Here is a 17,597-nt window from a genome sequence, read left to right on the forward strand (position 1 = left end):
CACAGATGTGCAATCACTGTACAACGATTGTATCCCTACACACAGATGCGATCACTTAACAATGATTGAATCCCTATTCACCGATACTATCACTGCACAGTGAATCAATCCTGTACACTGCTGCAAGCAATGTTCATCAAACACCTCAGAATTTGCCTGTATACGGTAGTAGTATGGCCAAATCCATGGCCGGTTATATGTAGTTGTATGATATGTTTTACACGTTTGATTCACGAAAACGTTTCTGAAACATGAGCTTTGTCGCATAAACGTAGCCATCTTGAACGTCGGTGAGGCGAGGGAGAAGATAGCGATTCTGAGAAAGGGATTTGCGTCATACGTTGTATCACTGGCAAATACAAGCAGTTTGGATAATTATCCCACCTTGCAAACAAATGTTGCAATAAGAGAATAATTTTACATAACATCGTCGGATTTCTTTGATATTTATTTGGACCACAGAAAACTTTTCATTCTGCAGCACATGTGTCCAGTAAGAGAACGGCTACCCACCTGCTACCCAAGTCAGGACATGTATCTCTGTTGTACATTGCTCTCACATACTGTCCCCATGGTTGCCGTAGTTACAAAATCAGTGTAACCCTCTGAAAAATAAATATCTGCAACCTGGAAACCCAGAGATTAATGCACAACACTGGTAAGGTAAGAAATTTAAACTATCCCTCCATGTAGTAACTGCCAGTTATTAAATCATGGAAAACTGTTTTTTCACAAAGGCCGTTTTTCCGACGATGTACCTTCGCCGTAAACGTCTATTTTTAGATTCTTGGATATATCAGTTGCGTTTAGGCGATATTATCTTGGTTTCAGTAAAATCCACCAGCATTCGTTTCACTATGTTTGATTTCGCTGGAGATTATTATTCAATCTGTCGATGCTACGTATGAGTCGAGTGGTTTCAATGAATTACTTGTCTAATCAACGGAAATTCCCATATTCTATAATTAGACATTTGGGATCCCAGCTGACGTGGAGTGTTGTGGCGAGCGGGCGGGCCATACCGAGTTCTTGCTTCACTTGACCAGTTTGTACAGAAAATGTAGGGTCCCAACCGTATATGCTGTCAGACGAGTAGCCAGACGATTCTATTGTCAATCATAAACAGTAATGGCAGATGGAAGCGTAGATCCGTTGCTTGGCAACAGTGCAGATACCATCAAGTACACTGTGGAGAATGTTTATCGCGATCTCATCATTCGGCAGGTCCGATGTGGACCCTTCATTGCACACATGTGTTTTCCTGAAGGTAGGTGTTTCCTTCTTGTTTGTTTTCATGGTTTGATCAGTGATATCCAGTCTGTTCAGCTTCATTAATGCATTCGATATTCACACAAGGGCATTCTGTTAATAGCAGGTCGCGGTTATTCGCCTCGGAAAATACAATCCTACTTTCAGTTTCGCTTCACCGAAATCTTATAAAAACTAGCTGCCGTCCTGTATGGTAGTGTTAACATTTATCTGTTGTATCTGTTGTACTTTGTGTAGGTGCGAGCGTAGGTGCGCGTGAATGTTTCTTTCGGTAAACCAGTGTCGATATTTTACTATGTACTGATTGTAGTTGACAGGTTTCTGTCGCCCACTTATCCTTTACCATTCCATGTTTCATATTCTTGTCTTACACATACCGTTAACTTAATAAATATCAGAATAAATTATACCTAGTTATATGACATGATATACTTGAAGTATGTTTTTGCGTGATTCAGAATACGGAATGTTCTCCGTACATTTTCATTTTATAATTTACATTTATAATATAATATAATATGAATAGTACAGATACAGATGACAGGCCGAAGCTATTCATGATGTGATTAACACATATAAGTAACTTGATAAATATCAGCAGACAGATAACGTTTCACAGACTCTGGAAAATGTATTTCTACAAGAAAATATGATACCTAAATATGTAAAATATGATACCACCTCCAGTATTTGGCGGTTAAGGAACCATTTTTCACTACTGGAAATTTTACCTCCATTTTTAAAAACCATTACTTTAATTTTACTCATATTCATCTCAGAACCCCGTTTTAGTCATATTCATGCAAAGTATCTTTCTTACATTGTAAATGGACAACAGAATCAGCAAGGATCACGACATCATCTGCAAATAGCAGCACTGCGAGATCTCTGATAAGTTCGTTAATAAATACACCTATTTTGTTAATTGATAACAATTTCTTAACACGTTCTTAAACTCTAAATTATAATTACTGCTATTAAACGGTTTACCACTTTCATCATACACTCATTAGAGGATAAAACAATATTAGCAATTTAGCTTACAACGAGGTTAAAATCAGAATGTACGAGCATTTGTAATTCTGTGAGTAACTGACACTTTTGAGAAAATTTGTTTACTAATGTTTCAGTCATGGAAGAGTTTCATCTAAATGTCTAAAGGAATTGCGTTGTCATTTATACCAGCTGGTTTCATGAAATGAAAACATGCTGGCTTGTACTTCAGTTCTACTCGACTAACACCGAGTGGTATAAAAGATGCATATTGACAGAACCAATAAAATAATGTACAACACGGCAACCTTGCTGATATGAACTAGTTTCCATTAATAAAGGGTCAGGTTTCTATAGAGCAGTGGAAAGGAATACATGACATTGTTAACATTTCGTCATGTCTGGAGAAAACGATACATTTCTTTTTAATTAATGCAAGCAATTGTTCAATAAACACACAGACAAAACGTTTTGAAATGTGTAATCAATAAAGGTTAGGGTAAATGTTTTCGGTTTGACATTAAAACGAAAAAATAACACAGCTCATAAAAATCGCCATAAAATCATAAGCCCAAACACAGCACCGGTCCATGTGTTGCAAGTGAAAAGCGCCGTCAAACGTGCACAGAGTCAGTTACTGATGACCTACGACGTTGCGAGACATTAAACATAAGACGTTTTTTAGACCTAGAGACCTGTCAGACAAAGGGTGACTACAGCTAGTCAGGATAGACACTTGGTAAATATCGCCCTACCAAACAGATTCTTGAAAACAGTGGATTTCCAAGGTGGACACTTGAATGTCAACAACGTCAGGATGAGTGGGAATACTGTTCGATGCCGCTGGCACGGTGCGGTGCTTCGATCACGTCGACCTGCTGTTCGCCCACCATTGACCCGTCAGGCCTGTATGTCATGGTCTAGGCATCATTCTCGGTTGAATCAACGCCTGTGGTTGTTTACAGATGAAAGTAAGTTTAATCTGTCCCTTGATGATGGTCATCGCAGGGTTTTCCGTCATCGAGGTGAGCGTGTCACACATGCAACTGTTGCTACTCACAACCGATTTGGTGGAGGAGACTCGGTAATAGTTTGGACCGGATTTCAGCAACTGGACGCACTGGCGTTTACGTCGTCAATGGTAATCTCAATGGTCAGCGATATCGAGATGAGATTTTGAGTGTCATTGCAGTACCATACCTCCAGGCTAAGCATGGGTTTACGGCCGTGTTCCCATTGTTAGGATGATAATGCAAGACCACACCGGGCACGAATGGTCACTGTTTATCTGCAACAGCATGGTGTTGACCACACTGAGGGGCCAGCATGTTCTCCTGACCTCAGTCCAATAGAACAGGCATGGGACGAGTTCGGTAGGAGATTGTACAGGTGACACCAACAACAGCGGACAGTCCTGGAGCTCCAACGACTCCATGAATGGCAGCAGATTTCAGAAGCCTTTTTGATGAAGTTGATACGAAGCTTGAGATCACGGTGTAATAGTGTCATTCACCATAGGGGTGTCTACACAAAATGCTGATCATCGTAAGAGTCTGTGATTTGCTGTTCTGATTTCTAAGGGTGCGGCGCTTGAATGTTCTGTAAAATCGTTCATTTAATTTGAGGAATACTGCTTGAAACATGTTTTCCATACATGATGTTATTTAAGATGAAATGTGTTGTTTATTAATACAACTTGTCTGTTATCAGCCTTAAGACAACTTGTGTCTTCAGTTTTGGAAGTGCGTATGTATAAGTAAAATCTCCAGTTGCTCTCCAGTTCAACATGTATTGCGGACATGCATGCGGTTCTTGGGAAAGACCACTGTGTCTTTTCATGGTTTCTGCGGGGTCTCTGGCCGGTTGTTGCACGCAATCACACGTGCATTCAAGTCTCCACATATCAGCAGATTACAGTCGAAATCTTGCTCACAGTGTTCTTGCTCAGCCATGCCAGTGGTCCAGCTGACCTTAGCTGTTATTTTTCTCCGCTGTAACAAAAATGTTGAGCCAGTTTAAGGGACCTATACATTCCCAAAAATAATATACCTTTATCTTTGTTTGAATAGGTTTGTTTATATTTTAATAGTACGGCGAATTTCTACAACCTTGACAGTTTTGTTACGTCACATCCATTTTCTTAGTGTAAAACTGCCCTGCACTGTCCATGCACTGTGATGTGTAATCCCCGCCTTTTACCCCCACATGCTTTGCCTCGACTTAAAATCAAGACTGATCATTATGTAATTTGTTAAAACACCACAGACAAGTCAGCGGAAATCACCAACATTTTATCCGAAGAGAACGACCTTAAACAAATGGCAGCCACAAGAGTCTTCTTGGACACCCTTAAAGATAGCCAGGAACCAACAGACTATCTTCTGCTCGTGCAGGTGCTCGAGCAGAATGGTAAGGTTGTATTGTGTTTCCTTGTTGTTTTATCATGGAACTTTGCAATCTGACCCTTGGGAAGCGGAGCGGATCTGGGGGTCGAATCTCAGATTTTTGATTACTGGGATTACTCGTTGTTGCTCCCACATCGTTACGACGTGATAGGATATGGTTACATATAAAATAAAACCTCAGTGTACAGGCTTCGAGTGAATGAGTGAGTTAAGCTTTTTGCCTACATTATTCCTGTTGTACATTTGTTACATATAATTCATGTTGTTTCGTGTGTTTGGGACCCGTGAAGGTCCCGGGGTAGAATAGGCCTTCAGCAACCCATGCTTGCCATAAAAGGCGACTCAGCTTGTCGTAAGAGGCGACTAACGGGATCGGGTGGTCAGGCTCGCTGACTTGGTTGACGCGTGTCATCGGTTCCCAATTGCGCAGATCGATGCTCATGTTGTTGATCACTGGATTGTCTGGTCCAGACTCGATTATTTACAGACCGCCGCCATATAGCTGGAATATTGCTGAGTGCGGCGTAAAACTAAACTCACTCACTCACTCACTCACTCACTCACTCGTGTGTTTGGTGTTTGCCATACTGAGCAGTATTCCAGCTGATCGGCGACTGTCTGAATAATTAAGTCTGGACCAGACAATCCAGTGATAAATGGCATGACCTTGGATCTACGCAATTTGGCTTAAATGACAATGTGTCAACTAATAACCCATCCCACAAACCTAACAATTTATGACATTGCCTTAACCGATACAATATAATGCAGTTACAATGATGTTGAAAACACTGAGCGTGGAAACAATATGAAATGGGAATTTCAAATAAGTCATTATGCGAATTTGTTCAGGGTATGGCAACATAGCTAAATTGCTCAGAGGCGAGAGCACCCTTGACGAAGAAAAACACAAGGAGCAGCTTAGAATTATCAAGTTCTTCTCTGAGGACATCAGTAAAACAGTTGATTTCAAAGTGATATTTCCAGCACTTGTGCAGCTTGAATTGTTGGGTAGGTATTGACTTACATTGCAAGATCAAGTTTTCGATGGTGTTCTCTTTGATTTCGACTACATTACCTATAGTTCAAATATTTTGCTTTATGGCATCCTTAATTTCAGATTTGATCGTAATGCCTGTGTATGAACTGTTCAATATAATCAAATATTATCGTTGTGGTTATTCACAAATGAAAATAAGATTTTGTAGATTTCGAAAGTATCAGGTCAACGAACTTTTTCAAGAATAGTTGATGGTTGGTAGAGTCTCTGGATCTGTTCTGTTATGTAGACGAAGAAGACGCTCAATACCTTCATCGGTTGGCACACAACAATGGAAGGATCCCAACTGCGAGATGGCTGGCACTGGTTGTTCTACCTCGCCGGAAGGAGAACTGGTTCGAGCTATTCCTCCAACTGCTTCGGGACCACGGGTACCAGAAACTAGCTGACTGGATCCACGAACCCTTCCTGGAAGGTAGCCTGACGGTATTTTTAGTTCAAATGAAAACACAGACACCGTTTATACCGCTCCTTTTAATTAAGCATGTTGTTTTTGGTTTGGTGGTTGTTTTTCTAACGCCGCAGTGAGCAGTATTCCCGCGAACTGCAGTCTGTAAATAATCGAGTATGCACCAGACAGTCCAGTGATGAGTGTGAGAATCTAGGTACACAACTGGGATACGGTGGCATGGTGATCCAAGACAGCGAGTCTGACCACCTAATCCCATGTGTGGCCTCTTAAGACAAGCACAGGCTACAGAAGATCAATTCTAACCCGGATCTTCACGAGTCCATGTGACGTATGTGCTCTGAAAGTATAAAACAGAAAATGATTCGGCACCATCGAAGGTGATTTCATCCTGCAAGTATATGTCTCGAGTAAATGTGTATGTTGTGTTCTAGAAGGCCAACGAGAGGACAGGAACAGCGACATGTCTGTAGATGAGGATGGTGAAGAGGGAATGAATATAGTCACAGGTAAATGGTTAAATGTAGTTCCATCGTAGCAAGTTACTACAGGTCTCACAGCTGTGACTACATAGCTATGAATAAAACGCCTGGTGTTTTCAGTGTATGGTCATGCTGTTGACCCTTTCATTAAGGTGAGTGAGTGAGTGAGTTTAGCTTTACGCCGCACTCAGCAATATTCCACCCATATACTGGTGGTCTGTAAATAATTGAGTCTGGGCCAGACAATCCACTGATCAACAGCATGCGCATCGATCTGCGCCATTGGGAACCGATGACATGTGTCAACCGAGTCAGTGAGCCTGACCACCCGATCCTATTACGACAAGCACAGTCGCCTTTTATAGCAAGCATGGGTTGCTGAAGGCCTATTCTACCTCGGGACCTTCACGGGTACTTTCATTAAGGTGTGTTTGTTGTTTTCAACCCACTGCACTAAGCAAACTGCAAGTTATTTGGCGGCGAACCGTATAAACTGGGTCTGAAGCAGGCAGACAAGTGATCAACGGTATGAGCAATGATCTATGCAGTTGGAATACGATGGCATGTGTCCACCAAGTAAGCGAGTGGGAACACCAAATCCCTTGACTCAAAGTCCTCAAGGTGTGTCGCTCATTTCCTGTCTAGAAGCATCTACTGAACTAGTGCCAAGTCTTCCCCATGTCAGAAATATATCAATTCTAAATTAGTTACCTATCAACAGCCTGATCACAGTACAACACGTCTGATTAGTAAGGTGTTATGTGTTCAAGTACATTCAAACTCCTACTTTTCAACGTCATGACAGCATGTGGCCAGGGGTACGTGAACCATGGAGTTAATGACATCAACATGCCACAATCAGAAGAGATGTTTAACTGTATCGGAGATGACAGGACGAAAAGTGCGTACAACATTCATAAGTGGCGGACGGAAGCAATGGGTATGTAATGTCCTGGCATATTCAAAAGCACGTACTACACAAAGGTATTTGGCTGTACAGACTGAACCATTACCGTGAATTAGTGTTGTAAAAATTAATTAAAATGTTCCATTTCAACTTAATAACTAATCCCCACATCATTATTAGTCATTGTACATCGACTCTTAATAAAAGCATGTATTGAGCGAATGAGTGAGTAATGTTTCACCTTTCAGCAATATCACCAGAAACAGAACGCTCTTTGAAATTACCCGAGGCTGAAATCACTCTAGATTGGCCACCGGCATAAGCCATAAATATGATCACGAATTTTAATGGAATACTATATCTTGTAGTCTAAAGAAATATATACACGATGAATGCAGTAACAGTCAGTAAGTCGTCTAGCTGAAATCGTACACGATATTGAGTCATGTGTTACTTCATTTACATATTTTAAAGCATCTAATCCTGTCACCACTGCATAGTTGTAGTTTGTTAGCCTTACAAACCTTACAAATATTATGTCATGACACAAAAATGAATGAAGTCCATTTTTGCATACATATCTTTAAATGCAGAATCTGATAACAGTGAAAACCTTTCAAACAGAGTTTCAAATGACTACATAAATATTTTCAAACGATATGGTCAGTATGGGAAAGCCTTTAGTGTTCATATTTATCTGCTGTTTTGTGTCAAGTAAACAACGCCACTAAAATCACTTTATGGGATATGTATAGAGGAGAGGAATCCTTTGCCATCCATCCGACAGGCGTGGAAGGTCATGGGCGTAATCCCTGACAGTAGAATTCTTGGTTTGACAAGTCGTAAGTATGTCAGGAGCTGCAGTGGCCGCCCTCAAACACTTCCTCTCATGGTCATCCCGACACACGTCCCTCTGACACGCCTTCATTAAATGATTTTATAGCTAAAATGGATAGAATTATTAAAACGACCGCGCGTTATCAAAAATGAGCGGGCCACTGTAACTTGATAATACCCGCAAAATGCTTGACGACTGACCATTATCAAGCCCGTTGTTAGGTGATGTCATACGTAGCTCAGCTGTTGAAGTTCAATCACCTACGGTTCGATTGAACTTGGGTTCATTATTGACCACATATCTGGCTCACATTCATCACATGTGCCTGTGCCATTATACACTTTCCTACCTGTGCCAACCATAACAATTGTGCCATAAATTACAACATACAGCAATGAAAATATCGACATTAAGTCTAACGTTGTTGATCACTGAAAACAATGGCGGCTGGTAGTATGAGCAAAGGTCAAGGTCGAATGTCGTCACTCTCAATAGTGACGTCATCTGTGTTGTTCTATGATGTGACTATATTTGTAAAATGTGTGTCAGTGACCTCCGTCGTTTTGTTGCTGGCAGTAAATGCTTCTAAACCGATGCCGCTGTTTTTATTCTCATTTTATTTAAAATTCTATTCATTTTAGCTATATTAACGGTAACGCTATTTTTCAGGGCATTATCATTTGCAGAAGGTCTTTCAGTAACTGCCCGACGAATGAGGGCAGTTGAAAAGACCTAGGGCTTCTGCAAATGATAATGCCCTGAAAAATAGCCTTACCCTTGTATTAACATATATTTCCAACCAGCTAGAACACTGGGTTAATACGTAGGCATGTTATACCTACTATCTATTACAGTTCACACTGAACTGAAGGAAATCCGTGACGACATGAGCACAGGGACTGGTTCAACCTGTGAAGACAATACACTGTGGGAGTTTGACGTCGCTGAATTAACAGTGACTCCCGAAATGTTGGCTGAACGTGACAAGATTCAAAAACTTGAGAGCAGACCCTACCAAGATGAATTGGTGAGGGCAGCAGCCGGTGGGGAAAACGTCGTCATCGTCGCACCCACTGGCTGCGGGAAGACGGTGGTGGCATTGAGAATAATCCAGGTAGGGTTTGGTTCAGATGCTTGAGGACATCTCACTTGATCTGATTTGATGTACCCGCACATTGTTACATTCAATATTTGTTTCACTTATTCATCTCGTCATACGTAATCGTTAACTTTTGTCACTGTCTTTATTATAGTGGCTCGTAGAACGAGATTTATATATGCACTTCAAAATTATATATATATTCACCTCAAACTCAAATGAAAGGTCAGTAGAGCATTACAGAGGTATTTATTGTGAAGTGTCTGTGGATTATAGACACATGTCAGTTCTTTCATTAGGAAAGGTCAAACCTATTCCGGATGCGTGGAAATATGAGATGGCTGTGGCAAACGTTTGAAACTACTGTCGTTCGTATCTGATACACATGCCTCTCCAGATAACGAAACACTGAAATTTGCCATGTTAACTTTAATGAGATACTTTTAAAGTAGTTTGCAGTTAGGAAAGAAACGTTGGACAATTTGTCCTTAAGCTGCAAACGTTTCTGAATTACCTGTTACCTGTTGTTACATGCTGTTCTCCTTATGCAGGAACATCTCACAAGAATGAAGCACAGAGGCATGCCCAGCAAAATTGCATTTTTCGCTAACGAGGTGACCTTGGTGGACCAACAGCATGAATTATGCCAAGGACATCTTGACTCCAAGTACAAAAGTGCAAGAATTGTTGGAGAAACCAAGTACAGGACTACAATGAGCACCAAGGAACTGATAGCACAGTGAGTATCTACAACAGACCTTTGATCTGATGGGTTCCAACTCCCCTTGGATAGCACCTTTTGTTTGTCAGCGTTCCTGTACTGGAAACAGCGAGAAATAGATATGTCAATGAGGGTAGTAGATATGTCAATGAGGGTAGTAGATATGTCAATGAGGGTAGTAAATAATGTTGATTGCACATTGAACAATTCTTTTATTGATGCTGATGGGCCCTTGTCCAACGTTATTTTATAATGATCTTCTTTTGTAGACATGACCTGCTTGTGATGACGCCACAGATCATCGTTGATGCCATAGAAAACAAGACCCTGGAATCCCTTTCCGTCTTCAGCCTCGTCATCTTCGACGAATGTCATCATATCCGTGAAAAACACCCTACAAACAAAATAATGAGTCACTATATGGACATGAAACAGTCCTCAGCAGAAAATGTACACCTACCACAGGTAATTATTCGTGCTGTATTGAAAATGCATGAAAACGGTTGGGTCAACTCGTCGTCCAATGCTTTGAACATAAAGAACAAGAGTGTGATCCCCATAAAAGTTGGGTAAAACAGCAAATGAAATGTAATCATGATATGTGAAGTTCACCCCCTTTGTGGGCCCGCGGGACTTTATTACAAATGCAGTAAATCTTGAACTTTCTGAACTTACCAGGATTGACCATGTCTTCTGAGAGCTGTAATTCTCTGTGTAAAGTTGCTGATGGCTTCAAATCGCCTGCGGTCGTAAATTCGTTCACATACTACATTCATGGTAACATACGCATCACTTTACGCTGTATTTCCACACACAGTTGAAACACAATGACAGGACTTGAAATGTTCAAGGCGGTTTTAAAGCAGTGCACTTACATCAAATCTATGGAAGAAAAGAACCAACATTCCACATTATACATATAATATCAGAGGTGAATTCACACAGGATTGTGGTAATCCGGAAGGTATCGTGAGAGGACGAGGACATATATAGGGTCAGTTCAGAATGAAATGTACGTATTACTCTCATTCGTGCCTTACATTTCGCTAGGCGGGCAGTAACATTCTACCTAAAGTCGTGATGTTTGCTGCTTAGACAACATCTGCCATGACTTGAAATGTACGGTTCCTTAGGTATCTCTGATACGGTGTCCTGCAGGTCGTCGGTCTCACAGCGTCAGTCGGCGTGGGGAAGATAAAAGAAACTGAGGGGGCTAAAGGTGCTCTGAAACATATCATCCATCTGTGCGCAAACATGGATGCCAAGGGAGGAATAGTCACTGTCCGAGAACACAAAGACAGTCTGGCTGAATATGCGAATTATGTGGAAAGTGGTATGTTTCAGATGATGTAATAGATGAAAGTGAGTCCAGTTTTACGTTGCCTTCAGCAATATTCTATCTGTGTGGAGGCGGTCTGTACGTAATCGGGCATGGGGAGACAATCCAATGGTGAACAGCATAAACATCTATCTGACACTGTGCATCAACCAAGTCAGCGAGCCTGACCACCCGTTAGTCGCCTGTTACGAGTATGAAAAGCACAGATTGCCGAAGATCGATTCTCCGATCTCAACTGGTTTTTGAAGATAACAGAGGCAATTTGAACACCTAATGTTCATATACGTACCGCGTTTACAATATCATATCGATTATACTTTCTGTTTCAGCCATCGAGATGGCAAATGAAAGAGTATCCGACCCTTTTGCAGACTGCATTGTGAGATGTATCATGGAACCCATTGAAGAATTAATCATAGAGAAGCACCGCATATGTAAGCATGTGTTTACCTTCTTGGAATGATGGCACACTATTTACTGTCGTTACACTATTTATTGTGGCGCCCCTGTCGTGTTGCAGTAGGTAACCGGGGGCAACTCCCTCACTCATTATAAATGTGAGTGCTGTTGTACTCCTGTCTGAATCAACGGTTCAGATGTCATCCCAAATACATATACAAGGTAATAAAATTCGTGACAAAGGTTACTTCAATTAATTGAGTAAGAACACTCTTTCAATATTGTCCAAGTCTTAAATCGAGGGTTCATTAAAGAACTGTTCTATTACATCAGCGGAGGGTCAGCTGAAGCACATAAAGAACATAGAGAAGGAGGTGTTGCCGTGTCTGGCCAAAGGGACAAGCTGGTACACACAATGGCTCGGTAAACTGCATAGTGACAAGTTCCTCCGGATAAAGGATTCGACACTAAGGAGGTTCTTTTTGACGTGTGTTAATCATCTTAGAGTAAGTACTGTACTTGGTAAGAATTTCTAATATTTTGCCATTCAGTGTTGTGTGTCCTGTTTGTAAAGTCACACCACACACTGACGTTTACCATCTGTTGGGACTCTCCTTTACTACTATGTGTTTGCAGGTCTACAATCAGGCCCTTGCCCTCAACGTGGATTGCCGAACACACGATGCCATGAACTATATCCTGTCACAGATGAGTACCATACGTCCTGCAGAACAGTTCAGAACACGTACTGACGAGAGGCTCTATTCTCTCTACACCGGTAAGATGTAACCAGAAAGTAACATACCCACTACACTCTCGTTGTTGTAGATACACATTTATTCTTTTGGGGTAAACTGTTTCTTCTTGTTGTTGCTTAGGAGTCCAAGGCCCTCTGCCTGTACACTTGGGTTACGCCCCGTGAAGATCCAGGATAGAATTGGTCTTCCGAAACCCGTGCTTGTCGTATCCCAAATGCGCAGATCGATGCTCATGCTGTTGATTGTCTGGTCCAAATACGAGTATATGAATGTACAGACCGCCCGAGGGCGGCGTAAAACTAAACTCACTCGTGTGTTACGCCAGTGTGGTAAACGTATAAGATTTGCACAACTCCGGACTGATACGTGTTAAATCCAGTGCTTTTATCTCAAAAGGTCAGCGTCCCACTTTTCACAATCGCACCAGCAAGACCACATTTTAAAGATTTTGAGCTTACATTATCAAACCTGATCGTGGTCCTGCGACTGTCCAAACACATGTACGTTTTACCCTAGCCACATGTTAATTTCTTTTCGTAACATTTATATATTATGTCTGCAGATAACTTTGAGAAGCTGAAGGCCGAATCTGCTCCTGATAGAAACGTGAATCCAAAACTGATATTGCTGAGGTCCCTCATTGTGGACCAGTTCAAGAAGAAAAAAGACTCCAGGATCCTTGTCCTTGTGAAGACACGTTATCTGGCACGGGCACTGGTGGAATGGATGAAGGAAGATCCTGGAATGAGAACGTTGTCTCCAGTGGTCGTCACTGGATGTGGGACTACAACGGACCAAGGAGGTATACCAAGTATATATATCAATATGCTGGACAATATAATCTGAAGAAGAGCGCGCATTAACTGGTTTTATAAGTGTATGGTAAAGACATTGCGATTTTTCTTACTAGGCATGACACGCAATCAGCAGATCGAAGCTGTAAGGAGTTTCAAGTGGAGCACGAGTCGTATTGCAGTGGCCACATCAGTGGCGGAGGAGGGAATGGATGTGACGGAGTGCAGCAGAGTCATCAGATATGAGTATGTCTCTAACGAGATAGGGATGATACAGGCACGAGGTGAGTTCATTTTACCCTAGCTGTCAATTAGGGCATCATCATTTTCTATCTGTTTCACGTATCCACCAAATTCTGAACACTATATAAAGACAAAATTATTTAAATGATGATTTTGATTCTTATTTATTGTAATTCTTATTACCAGTTAAATAGATAAACATTTTATATGACGAGGCGGTACGATTTATGTTCGGGGTGTGTTGGAATGTAAAAAAAATAGAGGGGTCGGTCTGTCAGAAAAATACAATGTTGCCCTCAGTCAGGCGGAGAGAGAGGGAGACAGAGAGAGAGAGTAAATTACCTAATCACGTACGACTGCCTTGGTGTAAAGTCGAAATGCATGTTACTTTATATTAAGATCTTTGAGCTTAATATAATGTAAAAGTTGGTCTGATGGACAACGTGGAAAGCTGTCTTGTCGTTACATGATGATAAATATAAAATATCCATGGAAGCCTGCCCTTTGTCCATGTTCTAAATATTTGAATGCATTATTGGTACTGGCTTTCATAGAATTAGCATAGAATTAATTATCTTCGATAATGTTCATGCAAACTTTGAAGCACATTGAAACTGTTTAAACCTACACTATTCTCTAAATGAAGTTCAAACAACTTATTCAAATTAAATGGGTTCTTTGTGAAAGATTCGAAAACGAAGTAACGTTACATTCAAATATTCAAGGCATGTGGAAACTTAACCTTTACGTTACAGTTGCATAATTATTTTTTTCTGGAACTCACATAACTTTTTGAGTCACCCTGTTAACTTACTCTACAGGAAGAGCATCACGAGTTCCAGATGGAACATACGTCACACTCACTAGCAAAGACGATCTTCGAAAGAAGGAAGAGAGCAATATGCGCCTGGAAACGGTCATGGACGAAGCTGTCACTACTTTACAGGAACAGATTGAGAGAGACCCTTTAGCGTTTCTTCAACAGATTGAGAATTTCCAGAAAGAGGACAAGATATCCAGGGAAACAGAAAGAATCAAAGCAGCAAAGCAGCCAAGTACTGACGAGGTATACAAGATTCATTGCTATTCCTGCGATGTATTTGCTTTCTTGTCAAGCGATATCAGAGTGGTTGCAGGTTCCCATCGACTTGTTATGACTCCAAACGTTTGGAACGTGGTTGGTGAAGTTGATCCCGAAACAAAAGATGCCTTTGATCATATGCAGAAAGTTAGCGCTGTTCATTGTAAGAGCTGTCAGTACAGGTGGGGCAGTGGTGTTATGTACAAGGAGGAGAAGTTTGTGTGCATTTCTATCGTCAACTTCATGACGTACAATACCAGCGGAAGGTCATACCGTTTTCATAAATGGAGAAAAGTCCCTTTTCTTTGTCCAGCGCTGACTGACGAAGATATCAACCAATACAAACTTCCGATTTCTGAAACTAGAAGGCTGTGATGGCTTTTGAAAAGTAACCATTACATTTTACATTTTAGTGAACGTGAACGTTGACGTTGTGCCATACTTTGTAGCTTTGTTCTCCTACAGTAGTGTGGTGTTAACATCACTCTCCTTGAAACTTCTTGTGTCGCGATCGGCATCTGTGTTGTAGATATCGGCTGTTTAGACTTGTAGAATACCCATGTGCGACTTCACTGTTAATATGAACTAGGTTATTTCTGAATGTGGTTAAACGTCTGCATACATGTAATGACGTCCTGTTTCAAGTAGTTTCGATGTAATATGACAATTAATTGGTCTAAAATATGCCCTAACATTTCAATACTTTTGTATATTTGTGCGAGCAGGACAGAAAATGATCCAATCCTATTCTTATATGCTTTCGTTGACAAGATATGTAACAATCGACTCTAGATGACCTTGGTAGGTATGCTGAAATAAACGTTATCTTCAAATTATGTCCATTTTGCTTTTTATAACAGATATCCTGTTCAGCATTTAACTATATATTTGCTGATAATATTTAGTGACTGACACAGTGGGAATGCACTTGAAAACAGAATCTAAACAAAAACATTAGATAGTCGCCGAAACACAGCAGGTTTGAAAGTAAGTGGTACTTCTTTGCTCGACAGTGTATTTAGATATCGCTTCTTCTGAAAGCAGAAGCAATACTCAGTCACTGAACGACGTTCCTTCCACATCGTACTGTGTTTGAGTTAATATGGTTAATTATGTGTTTCACCATTTGCATGAGTTATATGGATTTGCTTGGATTTATATGGTTAACATGCGTTACACATGTTTCACCATTTGCATGAGTTATATGGATTTGCTTGGATTTATATGGCTAACATGCGTTACACATGTTTCACCATCTGCATGAGTTATATGGATTTGCTTGGATTTATATGGTTAACATGCGTTACACATGTTTCACCATCTGCATGAGTTATATGGATTTGCTTGGATTTATATGGTTAACATGCGTTACACATGTTTCACCATCTGCATGAGTTATATGGATTTGCTTGGATTTATATGGTTAACATGCGTTACACATGTTTCACCATCTGCATGAGTTAAGATCGTAAACATGTGTTAATTGTGTTTCCCCATTTGCTTGAGTTCATATAGTTAACATGCGTTACATGTATGTTTCACCATTTGCCGTTTTGGAATAGATAAAGGAGGAACATTATGGATGTCAGCTTCTGTATTGTGAGGAACATAAGTATTTGTGCTCCTTCGTCGGGTGAAGAGCAATGTAAGAGACAAAGAGCGTTATTCTGATCACTTCCTCTAATTCACCTTATCTCTCACCAGCTCTGAATTCTGTGCATTACTGTCACCAGTCTTAGTCAGTCACCCACCTGGCTTACCATGTACAGTGTCCATCTCTGATTATCTCAGCACTTTTAAATGCTTGGGCTATTATATTATATTTTTTGAAAATCCGAAACTGAATCTTTTCTCGTACGAACGTAGCGTGATAGGTTTATTAAACGGACATGTATCATTAACTGCAGCAAGCGGTCCTAAAATCTGACGTAGAACCGAAAACAAACCCATGGAAGTTACCACATCATTGGAATCAAAGATCACCTTCATGTGGAACCACATTAATGAACCAGACATCGAGTTCACCTTTCTGTTCAATTACTTTCTCATTCATGAGTGTGTTAATGTCATAAGTGAATGCGTTGTTCAGGGTCTTCGTCGCGTGTGATAGTATTTCAGAGGTCGAGTTGATACCAAAAACTTCCGTTAACTTTACTGGGTTATTGTAAATGGTGTATCTTAAGCAATGCGTGATTTTCGTGATGACGGTCGGTTCCCAACTGCATAGATCAATTTTCATTATGTGGATCACTGGATTATCTGGTCCAGACCAGACCTTATTTACAGACCGCCATATAGCTGTAATATTGCTGAGTGCATTAAACAACAAACCAACCAACCAACCACTAGATGACTTGATTGGCTGGTCCAGATTCAGTTATTTCCACATGTGTTTGCGTCTTACGAGACGAATAATGACTTTGTCATCACAGTCATTCGTCATTTTTTGGACGATCCTTTACTTCCCCGGTGATTATGTTCTTCCTCACGAGTTGAGTGATTACCGTGTAGTTAATGATAACCTTAGCAACGACGTTGTGTACCTGCGTCATAAATCCCTATAACTTTAGATCGGTTAAGTTCGGTTAAAACTGAAGCCTTGTCATATGCAGAAAAGTCTGTTTTCAGTAATGATGTCTATAAAATCGGTTCAGAAAAATGTAGTGCACATGCTGAAGTGTACAATCAATGTACTTTGCTTTATCGACATATATTTGAGATCTAAAACATGATCGTTAACTGAAAAGCAACTGACCTTAGATTCAGCAGGTTCATGTGTATTATAGTTTCAAAAGTCTGT

At 40.6% G+C, this 17,597-nt stretch overlaps 1 protein-coding gene across 1 annotated transcript; it reads left to right on the plus strand.

Annotated features, from left to right (window-relative positions):
* Positions 1–983: 983 nt before the first annotated feature.
* On the plus strand, positions 984–15,630 carry LOC137296044 (antiviral innate immune response receptor RIG-I-like). The gene is made up of 16 exons (XM_067827692.1): positions 984–1,267; positions 4,528–4,671; positions 5,520–5,678; positions 5,957–6,142; positions 6,571–6,645; positions 7,424–7,558; positions 9,218–9,477; positions 10,014–10,201; positions 10,453–10,648; positions 11,342–11,516; positions 11,852–11,956; positions 12,255–12,427; positions 12,558–12,699; positions 13,242–13,481; positions 13,590–13,757; positions 14,538–15,630. Exons 1-16 carry the CDS (start codon positions 1,129–1,131, stop codon positions 15,170–15,172), a joined length of 3,120 nt encoding a protein of 1,039 aa, XP_067683793.1. The 5' UTR covers positions 984–1,128; the 3' UTR covers positions 15,173–15,630.
* The last annotated feature ends 1,967 nt before the right edge of the window (positions 15,631–17,597 follow it).

Source organism: Haliotis asinina, chromosome 1, assembly GCF_037392515.1.
Source record: "Haliotis asinina isolate JCU_RB_2024 chromosome 1, JCU_Hal_asi_v2, whole genome shotgun sequence".
NCBI lineage: Eukaryota > Metazoa > Mollusca > Gastropoda > Lepetellida > Haliotidae > Haliotis > Haliotis asinina.